Source organism: Rissa tridactyla, chromosome 4, assembly GCF_028500815.1.
Source record: "Rissa tridactyla isolate bRisTri1 chromosome 4, bRisTri1.patW.cur.20221130, whole genome shotgun sequence".
Classification (NCBI taxonomy): Eukaryota; Metazoa; Chordata; class Aves; order Charadriiformes; family Laridae; genus Rissa; species Rissa tridactyla.
This window is the reverse complement of record NC_071469.1, coordinates 30,504,088-30,517,309: the sequence shown is the minus strand read 5'-3', so window position 1 is coordinate 30,517,309 and position 13,222 is coordinate 30,504,088. Positions and strand designations below refer to the sequence as shown.

The 13,222-nt window shown below is 39.9% G+C and overlaps 1 protein-coding gene across 13 annotated transcripts in view; it reads left to right on the top strand.

Moving 5' to 3' along the window:
• Window positions 1-13,222, top strand: part of MIPOL1 (mirror-image polydactyly 1) — a 195,513-nt gene that overhangs the window by 148,217 nt on the left and 34,074 nt on the right. The window contains exon 11 of one of the 13 annotated variants that reach the window (XM_054200342.1): window positions 9,952-12,177. The exons of the other annotated variants lie outside the window; for them this stretch is intronic. Within the exon in view, the coding sequence (XP_054056317.1) occupies window positions 9,952-10,078 (127 nt within the window). The 3' untranslated portion in view covers window positions 10,079-12,177. Of the gene's footprint in view, window positions 1-9,951; window positions 12,178-13,222 lie in introns of those variants that run through there. 13 annotated transcript variants of the gene reach the window in all.

Below are 13,222 nucleotides of genomic sequence, written 5' to 3'. Positions count from 1 at the left end.
CCCAGTGTCTTGGTGCAGGTAAGCAGTGGAGGCAGAGCCCTACCTCATTATGCTCGTTATCCTTGTTATCCTTACATATTTCATACTTTATTGGAATTATTATCCTCTTCCCCCTGCCCCGTTCCCAGACTTATTGTTCACTAGCCTGGAATTGATCATAGTCTCTCATTCTGCATTTACTCTACTTGCTAGCAATAATAAAGTCAGAGAGACTGACTTTATAAACCAGTGGATAGGGAACTTTCTTGGGAGTGTGGCAGACCAGACTCACATCCGTACTCCAATTAATATTTGACCATTTGCAGAGAAGGGGGGTGGTAGAGAGAGACTTCAGTATATACCATAGGCTTGGTGTTTCCAGTGCCTGTTTGTCAGTCAATGAAAAGGCAAAGCAGTATCTGAACCTATTGGGGAGGAGGGGGTGTCTTTTTTTTGCCTCCCAATGGAATATCTTAGCCATCAAAGTGCTCCCCAAGCTTCCTCTGTCTCTCATTCATCCAGAGACACACACGAAAAATACCTTTGAATGTTTCTCTTTTTGCCCTGACACGATTTTGAAAATTTTCCCACCTCACTGGGGAAAAAAAATTTAGCATGGAAAAACAATTTCCTACTCAGCTTTAGTGATTTATAAAAACTTCGAGGGAGAGGAAGCACTGAACTGTCAGAGATCCCAGCCGCCTGATGGAATAACAAGCCACCCGACGCCATCCCTGCAACCAGCACCTAGGTGAATGTAGTACACTCAAGTTGCCTTGTGCTGCTGTTGACTCAGGCATGGATTGGTCTGACCTACATTTTATGAAATCTTTGTGCCTAATGTTTCCAGGGGCTGGCTCTTGGCCCTCAGGGGTGCCTTGCCAATGGGAAACGCTAAGCAGAAGGTCTGAGGAGGAACATGAGCAGCGTGAATATGGACCAAAGTGCCTAACGTGCTCTGTGATGCAGTTTTAATTTGTACTGTGTACTGTGCTCATTCTTCTACTGCTTCTGTGTGTTGGGTGTGTTATATTGGCAAACTTTCTCAAGTTTTTAAAATCAGTTGAGGACCAACTGGTCACTAGTGCCTAGCACATTAAAGCTAATAACAACTCATTATACTGTATTTCACCAGGCTTGAGCAGACTTCTTCCCTGCCTATTTGCTGTCACGGAGTAATGTGAACTAAAACAATGCTTACCTTGTCGTTTTTCTGTGATGGACTTTTTCAGATGAGTTTCTGCTCTTCTCTAAGAGCAGGGATTTTCTTGACGGAAAGGAATTCCTTGCCATCGGATGCTGATATGGTCTCACGACTCTGTATACATGGCCCTGCTGGGTTTCTGTTAGCAGCTCTCCTTAACCTGGCCGATTCTTTCCCCTTCTCTTTTACTTCTGTTCTCTGTGGCTTTCTGCTATGACTTCCTCAGTTTCTCAGTGAGCTGAAAAGTCTAGGAAGTGTAATTTTGTTCTGTGCTTTTTGGAATAAGTACATAGCTAGAGGTTTCTAGGAACTGTTTTTCAAATTTGTTAAAGCCTAATAAAGTAGAGTTACTGGAAGGAAGGTTTAAAGTCTCTGGAAGAGCTACCTGCGAACAACTGACAGACTGCTACTGGTAGGTTGGAGTAGATTAGTAACACAAAGTATTCTACTCCGGTAGAAATACTTGTAAAAATTAGGGTGTTGAGATCGGTAGAGTTAATATCTACTCTGAATAATGTAAGGATACTCAAAAGAAACATTGGAAAATCTATAAAGAGGATATGCAGGATTATGAAATCTGTTACCTGGTAGAAAGGGTTTGTGAGCAGAGGCTATATATTCTGATTCTGCCATTGAAATGCTGGATGAATATAAATGAATCACATCAGCAAACTCTGCTTTGGCTGCTTTATTTGTATAAACTGAATAAGAAGTTTTACCATTTTCCATAACACCTTTAGAGATCTATGACTATGAAAATGTAGGTACTCCTACTTTAAAACGAGGGAAGGAGAACAGACACAGGACAAGAAGCAGCCCTCTCTAGAGCAAGTTAAAGAAACACAGGAAAACTGTGTGTGTAATAAGAGCTGTTTAAAAGACAATTTTTCCCATGAGAAGTTTGAGAGAAAATCTAAAACTGCAAAAAGATAATTCGGCTTGCCATATAAATATTGTATGAAAGGGAATTTCTTTTGTTATGAATATGATATTTAGAAATAAAGTAATAACATTGTCAGGAAGACTTTAAATGCCATTTCTTTTTTGTTGATTTTTCACAGGACATGTTTTTATGTTAAAATGTCAATTCAATAATAAAAAAAATGTTCATTTTGCTGTGTTTCCGTTCATTTCTCTTGAGCTGAAGAACTGAAACAAAACAGCATTTCAAGTTGAAATGTCAAGGTGAAAGGAAAATTTTCACTTAGAAATTTGCCACAGGAAGCCAACATATTTTTTGTGTTGGAATTTACATCTCCCAATAAAAAAAAATATTTGTTTGGTGAGAAGACTTTCCACATGAGCAATTTTCAACCAGTGCTAGACATAACATGGCTTTTCTTACTTTGAGCTTAACCCTGCTCGCCGTGGAGTCAATGGGAAACTTCTGTTAGGAAATATCTAGGAATTCAGGTGGCAGGAGAAGTCCTCTGCCTGTCACCGAACACAAGCCAGCAGACTACCCACCTGTTGTGTTTACAAAGAGAGAAGCCGAGAGTAAGGTATTTTCTTTTTTCAGTTGCTTTTTTAAGTTAGAGCTTTTATTAAATTGCTACACGCATATCATGCTGATGCCTTTTACTGGAATATTTTCCGGTTTTACATTCCTTCCACAAGCTGCTTTTCTAACTAATGTGATAGAGGCTTGCGTTTTGGAAGCTGAAGGGTTTGAACATTGTGTCCAGCATTGCATAATGATGTGTTACTCATCTTGCACGGGTAATTCGTCCAGCATAGGTGTGAAGGCTGTCGTTTTTATAGAGGGTAGGGACCAACTTGGAAGCGTCAGCTGCAGTTATCCAGTGAAGAAGTGGGCCTGCTGGGATTTGCACAATTCTGAGCCTCTCAAATATTTGTGTAAAATGAAACATATTAGTATTAGTTTGCTTTCATAAGCTGCAGTTCGTATGGTCATGACAGGAAGGAGAAGCAGCACAGAGCACTTGGTTTTTCCTAACACCACCAAGAAAGCATGTAAGCAGCATTATGGAGCTGCTGTCTCACTAGCAGAGAAGCTTGTCTGGCTGTGAGTTAGGAAGGAAAAGCCACAGAAGGAGAGGGAGGGAGTTACACTGAGTGAATCATCAGTGGTATTTTTTCTTTGACAGCAGAGTTTAAAGAAGCTTTTCCCCTACCTGAGCCACTTCATGTTTTGGTTTTGTCTTCTTTTCTCTTAATCTGTGCTCTATCAGTGATACAGATTAGAGCATGGCCACCCACAAATGTTTTCATGAGCAACACAGAAGTGCTGTGTTTGTTTCTTTCTTTCACCTTCTTCACACTGCTAGCTAGCCACACTTAGTATGAAGGCTACTGAATTGAAAAATACAATATTGCAGTGTGTGATAGTAAAATTTTCTTCTGGTGACTGGTGAGTGGTGTCCTGACTGAGTAAAAGGGCCAGGAATCAGATTTCAGAAGGAAGAGAACTTGCAAGTCCTGTAAGCTCAGGGTTGAACCCACTGAGGTTGCTGACGATTGGAGCAAAGGAAGTCATGGTCTGCCACACAGAATCCACTATTGTGTGTCTCCCGTCATCAAGAGAGCTATTTTTATGCAGTTTTTGCCACTTTCTTAAGGCTGCTGCTTTCATTTTTGAGAGAAATTTCTTGACTCTGATAATTTAAGTACTTTTTCTTCGTTCTCAACATTGTTGTTTCTTCCAAGCTTTCAGGGTTTATAGCATGTCTCTCTACCATTCAGTAGACACGGGGATGAAAACACTGATCACCACAAAATAAGCTTTGAGATGCCCAGACTGTTTCATGAGTTAGAGTAGGAAATAATTATGGCAATTGTGTAAAATTTGTTCATAAATGTTAACACTATAAAAGCTGTAACAGCAAGGATTCTCTCTCTTTTCAATGTAAATTTGTATTCAGTGCTGGCCAAACTAAACTCATACGTGCAAACAGTATCTGCCCAAAAGCCAATAACCTAAACTGTAAATACAGTAGCTTATTTGGGATTTGTTTGCTTGTCTTCTATATTAAAAAAAAAAAAAGTCACAGCAGGAAAGTAGTGAAAAAAGAAAGAGTGCTCATTTGGCTTTTGTATTATTTATTTGTTATGTATTTATTTTGTTAGTATTTCTGGTGCTTGCAGCAGGAAAAACATTCCTTTTGTTTCATTTATCTATGCTTTTAAAATAACGTAAGTAAGAAGTGTTGGGTAGAAACAAAGTGAAGTCACAGTTGGATATTACTGTTACAAGATAGGAGATGACAATGGTATCTTTTTAGTGTATCTGTTATCTGTGGTGTCATTAAACCTAATGATGTGCTAAATAATAAAAGCAGCCTTATCACATCGCAAGGCCTTGAATTGTCTCAAAGTTGCCATGCCTGTGGGTTCCCTTTGGCTTTCAGAAAGGGTTTGGAGTCAGAAGAAGCTGCAGTTCAGAGTGCATTTATGCGATCAAAGCTCTTTAGACAGATGGCTGCTAGCACTCCAAAATGATTAAAATATGTTCCAAGCAACATCAGTCTGTGGGCTTGGGGACCCAACCTTTCATTAGTCAATAAAGGGTCTTGAGTTCTTGAAAATGAAATCTTTAAAAGCTAATAAGGCTGCTGGTTTGCTCTGAGCTGTTTCTTTGGATTTGCAGTTGTGGATTGGACTTGGGCCAGTATCTGTCCAATAACATGAGGCTTTAAGAAAAAAAAAATCTGGTTACAAGAGGCCTCCCAGCAGATCTGCCAGCAGATCTGCCTGTTAAACAGTGTGGCCAAAATTTTCAGTCTTGAATACGTAAGTTTAGGCACCTGAGTTTGCACTTAGGGAGCTGGGAAGGGACCTGGAAATGCCCCTTTGGAAAGCCAGTCGCTCACTGGAGCATAGTTTAACTATAGGCACCAAAGCTTGTTCATTTTGACCTATTCTATTTTATTTTTAAATCCTTGTGGGTTTACCCAGGAGCATCTCTACAATACTTTCAGGGTACTATAACCAAGACCATTAAGCAAGTTTTCCAGAGCTTCTAGAAATCAGTAATATTGCTTACAGCGTTCCCAAGTGTTGTCAGTGCTTGCCAAATATGAACATGCCGTAGTATAGATTGGTGCTGCAGCGCAGTTGGGCTTATTCTCTTGTCTACACCCGGCTTGTGAGAGGTGGCAACTGGGGGCTTGTGCAAATGTGAAGTGTCTGTAAACTCTGAATGTCTGTCTGAGGGCAGCAGGAATAAATGTCATTTAATAAGATATTAACAATTCCGAACCTTCTGTTTCTTTTTTTTTTTCCTTTCTTTGACAGAGGAGAAACTGCTCTCACAATTTGTAAACTTCTGAACTTGAAGTGTTCTTGCCCTGTAGACTCTTTCCACACAAATCTCAAAATCTGAAGAGATGTAAATTCTCTCAGAAATGCCTCAAGGTTTAGCCCACTGCTGGTGAAAAGAGAATGTATTTGAAAACACATCAGAGTTTTGACATACACCAACAGAAGCAGAGCAAGTCATGGTGATCCCATTAGCTCAATGTGATCCCATTAGCCAAATTGTTCAGCCTGTCTTCTTTCACCTTGGGAACAGCTCTCGCATTCCTTTTGTCAGGACTTGATGGGGCCGGCAACTGAATTTCTTCCCCCTCCCACACCATAGTTACTCAGAGAATGTCATACTCCATTTCTCTTTCCCAAAGCCTCCCGCTGAAGGTTTCCCTGTGCTTCAGCTTGAACAGCCAGTGAATTTTGCTCGTCATAGACATAGGCAAGTTGTTACTGTCTTTTGATAAATGTGCATCAGATTATGGGTTCTGATTTTTTTGGCAAGCTGATTTTTGGTTTTGTTTGTTGCAAAATATCTGGTTTGTGTGTCCCACAGCTTTTTGTCCACCATCTAAACAATCCTGTCATCTACTCTGCTCTTACAAATGACTTCTGAACTGGGTCACGTTCTCCCTAGCTCCAGACATATAGCTCCAGGCATAGGTTTTTAACCTCTGTTTTTCAAATTCCTGTGAACTAATTTTTTTCCTCAGACAAAACTAAGACCTCACTTCCTCCAGAGTAGGCCACACAAGACAAAAGGTCTACACTAAAAGCTCAAGACGTAGTGAACATGCCTGTTTCTCTCAGTGTCTCCATTTCTGGAGTTCCTTGTAAACAGATATATTTACATTGGACTTGAGAGTTCTCCCATTGATTTAAGCGTGTTCTGAAGTGGTCCTGTTATTTTATCTCTACTACTGTTGTGCCTCCTAAAATTTAGGAAGTTGACCTAATCACCTAAATGAGTAAGAACTGCAGGCCAAGGTGATCCACAGAGCCTTCACCAAATTGTTATCATTTTAAGGCTTGATAGATAATGAAGAACTAGCACTAGGAAAGAAAACTATGAAGAACAGATTCACCGTGTCTTGGGAGCAAACAGAATTTCTCTCCTTAGGAATTTTGTCTCTCTTTATATCTCCTAACGTAATAAACTTCGTATCAATCATGTTTCCCTCTACTCCAGGGAATCACGTCAACCCTTTTATTAAACAAACCAGCATCCTACATTGCCTGTGTTGCTTCTTTTTTGGATCATTTTTCTGAGCTGTGCAGAAGCTCCGTTTCCAACAATGCCACGTAACAAGAAAGTGCTGCCAAATGCTCCATCCATATACTCAGGTCTGAGGTTTACAGAGAATCGAGTAAGACTTCAAGAGCGACATGAGTCTGGAGAAGTGGATGATTTTTTACATGCTGCTGAAGTGCTTGAGGGCCCCTGCTTTGAATATTCTGTTTTGCCATTGTTTTCATCTGCAGTTGCAAGTCCTTGAAACTTGTAAACACCAAGTTCTAAAGGTCTCCATTTGGGGAGCGGAAATGAAGGGCCTCTTTTGGAATGTTTTTTCTTTGCCTCTCGATTCCCCTAGCTGTAAGATATGAATAGTGCTACTCATGCATTTTTTGGAAAATACATTGATTTAAGCTTTCGTTATTAGATTCTGCTAAATGTTAAGTGGGGTAAACATAAATTTATCACAGTAGGTATTGTATTGCAGCAGTCCTTCTGAAATGCAAGTACAGAACTGCCTTTTCCAGACAAACCATACACTGTGAGTGCCCCATTAATACTTTTAATGTTTAATGACCAACTGTTTCTCCCGCTTCCTCTAAATTACTGTAAAGTTACTATTCCAAGGAGAGAAAGTAGCTTTTTATTCTGGCAAAGACTGTGGCATTCATCACTTTGAGTGAGAATGTAATCTCAAACAGTTCATAATGTTTCCTCTGCTAAAAGGCAGCGAGAATTTGGAAGCCTTTGAAATAAGGATGAGGCTGCAAGAGAGAAAAAAGGTATCTGCTTTCCAGATAGGTGAGTCCAGTTGTTGTATTAGTTCAGGTTGGGGGAGGTGGGGGGAAGCAGTTTTGGTCAAATCAATGAATATATATATAACTTTGTTGTAGAAATGTTGCGGAGTTCCTTCTTTCTGTTTGTAACAGTGCAGCTCTTTATGGTTGGGGGGAAAAAACTGGTTGAGCAAAGGAGGTGTTGAGCCTGCCAAAGTTGATGGAGGTGAATTTGGATAGCCATTTAGTGTGGAACAGCTAGACGGGAACAGAGAAGAATGTAAAATGAGTAGATTGCTACAGATTTATGCTTGCCAGAACAAAACAGGTAAATTGTTTGTGAGTGTAAAGACCCTGAGTTTGCAGACTTAAGTAAAGACATGCCTTTAAAAAAAATCCAAGAAGATGTTGATATAATGATATTTCTTTTGAACATTATGCTGGTGGAAGGTTACAAGAATGTCGAACACTTAAAAATGATTTTTACTCAACTAATGCTTCCATAATGGACGTTAATACTGTTGACATTACTCATGGATTGAATGCAAGCAATTTAAACAATAGATAGTATCAGGTGCTAATAGATCAAGCGTAATTACTCTTGATGAAATAATTTTACACAGTTTAGCAAAATCGTTTCAATTATTCACTGTAAAAGAAAACATTGAGTAAAAGTGAAAATACTAAGCTTTCTCCTCTAGGGGCATTGTATTCATTTCTGAGTCATATTTTTTTCTTCGTAGCAACCTTTCCTCTATAACAGCTTCCAGTGCAAGTTATTACAATTCTTTTTGCATAAGATAGGTCATGTGAAGTTCAGCTGTAGGTGGGGCCACTGTGGTAGATTGGGGGACAGTCTTAATAGATCCGTTTCATTAATTAAGTCATGCATTTTTTTATTAACAAAACCTGTATGTCAGGTTTAGCCAGCTGGGAACCATTCTTATGGTTGTTATCTTTGTCAGAAGGAATATTGTGAAAATAAGGAATTACTGTACACGCTTTAACTCCTGATTAAACAGAGGAATGACATCCGCTCACCCACTGTCCATGAAAAAATAACTTAGGGGCATATCATAGGCTTGATTCATAGGTTCTGATCTTACATATCTCATTAAGGTAAAAACTCTGTACATTGCATTCAAAATTCACCCTGAAGGATTTGTGTCATACCTGTCCCATGGTCATTGAGGTAAGCAAGGTTAAGATCAAAATTTCAAATATCTAGATTATTTATTGTTTCTTTTTACTCTTGAAGGAACTTTTTCTTCTTGCCCCTCTTTATGTATAAAGCAATATTTTCTTGTATTTTTTCTCTTCTGGTGTTCTATTCCCAGAGATCAGGAGGAAGCAGTAAGATTTCCAGGAAGCATTTACTTGTACTAGACACCCAGAACAGTGTAAGCACATACTGATGGCCACAGCCTTTAGCTTCTCGATACAAATAAATTCAAGGCATTCTGTACTAGGCTTTCTCCTGGTCCTCAGCAGGAAATGCACTAATGACTTCCACTATCATTAAAGATTGAACTGGGAGGAGCTTTCACCAAAGAAGAAGGAGAAGTAATATGAATTTGTTCCTCACCCAAAGGAGTGGAAAGAAGCATGGGTAACAAGGTTGATAGTATCTGATTTATTTTTCTTTTGCTTCTGAGCTATGCGGGATCTTAATGTTATCCAGGCTCATCTAACATCACATTCTGTTTGTTTCAATCATATTCTGTAAAAGGGAATAATACAGAGGCTAGACTTCCATCCTGAGGTCTTAGGCGGAGATACAGAGATACTTACTCTTCTATTTAGTTCTTCTACCCTACTGTCTTTACCAAAAGAGTTATATGTTATTATACTTCTACAGTTGTGACAGTGGAATGAGTACTATCCCAATGTACTTATCCCAAGGAATTTAGTTCTCCCTCTTAAGCAATGTTACAACTCCTGTCAGAGGAGAGTATAATATCAGTTGAATGTGTATAAGCACAGTAGGCAGTATTCATACTAATAATTATCTTGTCTTGTTCAAAAAATAAATCAGGAATTGAACAGTGTTGAATTCAGTGTTGGCTAGATTTCACAAGAGCTTTCATACTCATTCAGTTTCCTTGTCAGGTTCTGAGAAAATAATTAATCCTTTGGTTCAGTGCAACCAATACATTTCCTGCTACAGTATTTCACTTTTACCTGCTGGTTATGGAGAAATTATATGCTGGTAAAAAGAAAAAGATGCAGTTTTTCTTGTGAACTCTTGCTTCACGAAGTTAGAACTGTTGTTTTCCTCTTCACCCAGGCTAAATTACAGTGCACAACAATATTATTCTTTTACAGATTTGATTTCAGTAGCCAAATGGTTAAAACTTACGAGTGTGAAGGAAAAGAGAGGTAAGGGAAGACGATTTAAAAGCTTTAGGACACAGAAATCAATTCAGCATCTGTTTTCAGCCACTTTCCAACCCCTACACTTTGGAGCTCCCTCTTCACTTTTTCTCCAACAGCCACCAGTCTATTCCCTCACTTCTCAAGAGGCATGCGAGTTGTGCGATTCAGCTTCCAGTTGGTAGGCCGTATCCAGCTGATGGCCCCTTTTGCCTAGGAGGAAGCCAAGAACATCTTCGCAACTAACAAGGATCCTGGGCTCACAGCAGCTCGACAAAGCACGGGGGGCTGCTATCACCATCTGCACCCCATGGTGGCAATGGTCGCTGAACCTGCAATGGGGAGGCAGAAAATGCCTCCTTGTGAGAAACTGTTGTGTTTTTTCCATAAAGGTCCCAAACCTGGATCTGTCTGCTGAGGTTAACCAGGCTGATGTGCGTTGCCAACACATGCACACTGTTAATTAGCTCTTTTGTATCTTCCCACAAATAATAATTTGCATTGAGGCCTGAACCAAGATCAGGGCCTCAGGTTTCCAGATGCGGCACACATAGGTAATAAGAAGCAATCCTGGGCCCCCAAAGCTTAGAATTTGAGGAAGACAAAAAGCAAGGGAAAGGCACTTTACTCCCAGTTTCAGCATGGCAGGCTGAGGTTTGCATGTTGTGACTTGCTCGGTACCACACAGAAGATGTGAAATAGAAGAGGGAATTCAAGACAGAGCTCTGATCCCCAATCCACTAAATCATTCCCCCAGTGTGCGTCCTTCTTTCGCATTCAGGAGAATGGCCCAGACAAGTCTGCCCAGTTCCTTCAGTAAGCACTGGTACAATAGGGAAGCAGACTTCCCCTATATTAAATTTCTCAGGCGTTACCTTTATCATTTAAGCCATCGTTTTAACTGCCTTGTTTCATAGCGCTTGACTGTCCAAGGAGCTGTATGATTTATATGAATAAGGGTTTGGCAGCAGCAACTAGGTAAGACGTGGCTTACTAAGTAGCGATTCGTTGACGTTGTGTCATCTGCATGGCTTTCAGGAGGTGACTTGCTAAGTGTATATCTGCCTAGCAATCTCCAAACCAACTGCATTTTTGTATGGGAGAAGCCATGATAGCTTTAAAGTAGACATTACGGGCATCTGGAGGAAGGTTTCCAGCCTGCAGCACATGCAGTCCCCCTGGTGACTCACCTGCCATTTCAGAGCGGCACGTGTGGCTGTGCACACTACCAAGAAAGTGGGGAAACCATGTACTAGGCACACTCACCTAGAGCTCCCCAGTGTACCTCACTTCTGGGCACATTGGTGACCACAGCTGGGCATGTGCTGGAGCACAGGACACCTTGTTTACCTTTGGTCAGAGTTGCTTAATATTTTTCTGTAACACCTTTGAGAAAAATCAGACAAAACTGTTCAAATACTCTCTGTTTTATTTTCCTAGGGCAGAAGGGAAATAGCCTCCAATTAAAAAACATGGTATATTTTAATTTTTTTTTAAAAGCCACTCGAAGATTTTTAACCAACCGAATCACTCGGCAATAAAGGGATGACAAGAGGACAGAGCCCCAAGTGAATTCCCTTCCCGGGTCAGTCACACTGAGGGTTTCTAGCTTTAGCACTACTCAGCTCATCCATGAGATCATCCCTCTCTCAAATTCCATATGTATTTGGTTATTCCATCTTTGAAACACGTTTCCATTCTTTGTATTTCTTTTAATTGCCTTCTCCTGGAGAGACTCTACTCTTCCATCTACTCAGCTGGATGTTCCTGGCCATGCTGAAGGCAGGGCTGGCTTCCAGCCCTGGGTCCAAGACAGCTTCGTCTCTTGCTTTTCTGGTTCAGTGGGGAAGTTAAGCCAAGTGATCACAATAGCAAATCAGGACAGCCATAAAATTCACGATCATGTCTGATTTATAAAGATAACATTGTATTAAGTACAAGATATTTTCTGAGGTTATTGGTAACAGGCTTTTTTCAGCTGGTCTTTGCTGAATGGTGCCATGCGCTTTACTGCTTGATTGATTTATATGCCTTTATGATTTTAATTAATACTGTTTTCATCAGAGCCAATTACTAGTGATTTGAAAACTCCAGGCTGTTCAGTTTATCTATGCCAGTGTTTGGGAATTATTCCCGTGATCTTAATTTTTGAAATCTATTGAATGGCATCAAGAGCACTAAAGAGGCCATTTAAACACTGGGGAAAAAAAATAATGCTTATACTTCTGGGAAAACATTTATGGTGATTCACATTTTGGAAACTGAAATGCTATCAATGTTTTATTCCCAGATTATTTTCCAAGAAAAAGCTTGGATCCACTGCTGAATCAGTTTCTTCAAAATACTTAGGCTCATACTGAAGTTGGATCATGCAGAGAAGGCTGGAATCCTGTGCTGGGGGAGGAGGTCAGGAGCCTCCTCCGTCCTGTGACATTAGCACAGAGGCATGGAATAAGCCTGTCGAAGTCTCTAAGAAGACGTTTGGTTCCTACCTGGCTGCAGCAGAGTGTACATGCACTCGGTGTTAAAGGATATGGGTAAAAGTGTTTCTCCATTTAGTGATCTAGACAAACTGCTTTGCACAGAAAAACACAAAACAGAAAAACGCTTACTAAAACTCATTAGCTGAGCATATACCCACTTGAAGATAGGAATATTCACTGTATGGGAACAAATAGTCTCTGGATCTTAGTGTAACTATTTTAGAGTTGTTTTCTTTCCGTGCGGAAAAGAGGCTAAAAATCCTACGCCATCTTGATGTGAGTGAGAGCTAAGAATTTTACAGAACCTGAAGCCTTGTAAGAAAATCTCAAATGAGCACTTGTATAACAGGTTTTGAGCGAGTCTGGTGCAGTATTTACTACTACAGTATAAAGGACTGGGTTCCTTGATGTATATTTCTAGTTGGCATTTTATCAAGGAAATAAACTTCGATTTTTCTTTATTTTGTGACATGTGGATTGAAACTACATTTTCTCTGTCCAAAGCCTTGATTTAAAAGCATTAGATCATTAAATTAAGTGCTTTCGCATAAGGCTAAAATTGTAACTGAACAAATTATTTATGCAGAGAGAAGCAAGATAAAGTTTCTTTCAAGAGTTCTTTAACATATCAGATTGATAAGACTCAAAACACCTTTACTGCCATTAAATATTTACCAAGACTTGGCTTTTGGAAGAGGGGCAGTTCAGTGCAGTGTGTTTGGCTCCATGCAATGCTATTGATTAGCTATCAGAAGGACATAGTTAATGGGTAACTGGAGGTATTACAGAGCGCTCCACATTCTTGTCAAGTCTTTTCTCTGAAGATGACCTAAAATAAAGTCAGTTACAACTGGCGTTCACCCTGCGACAGATTGCACAAGCTCACCTACGGTATGAACAAAAGGTT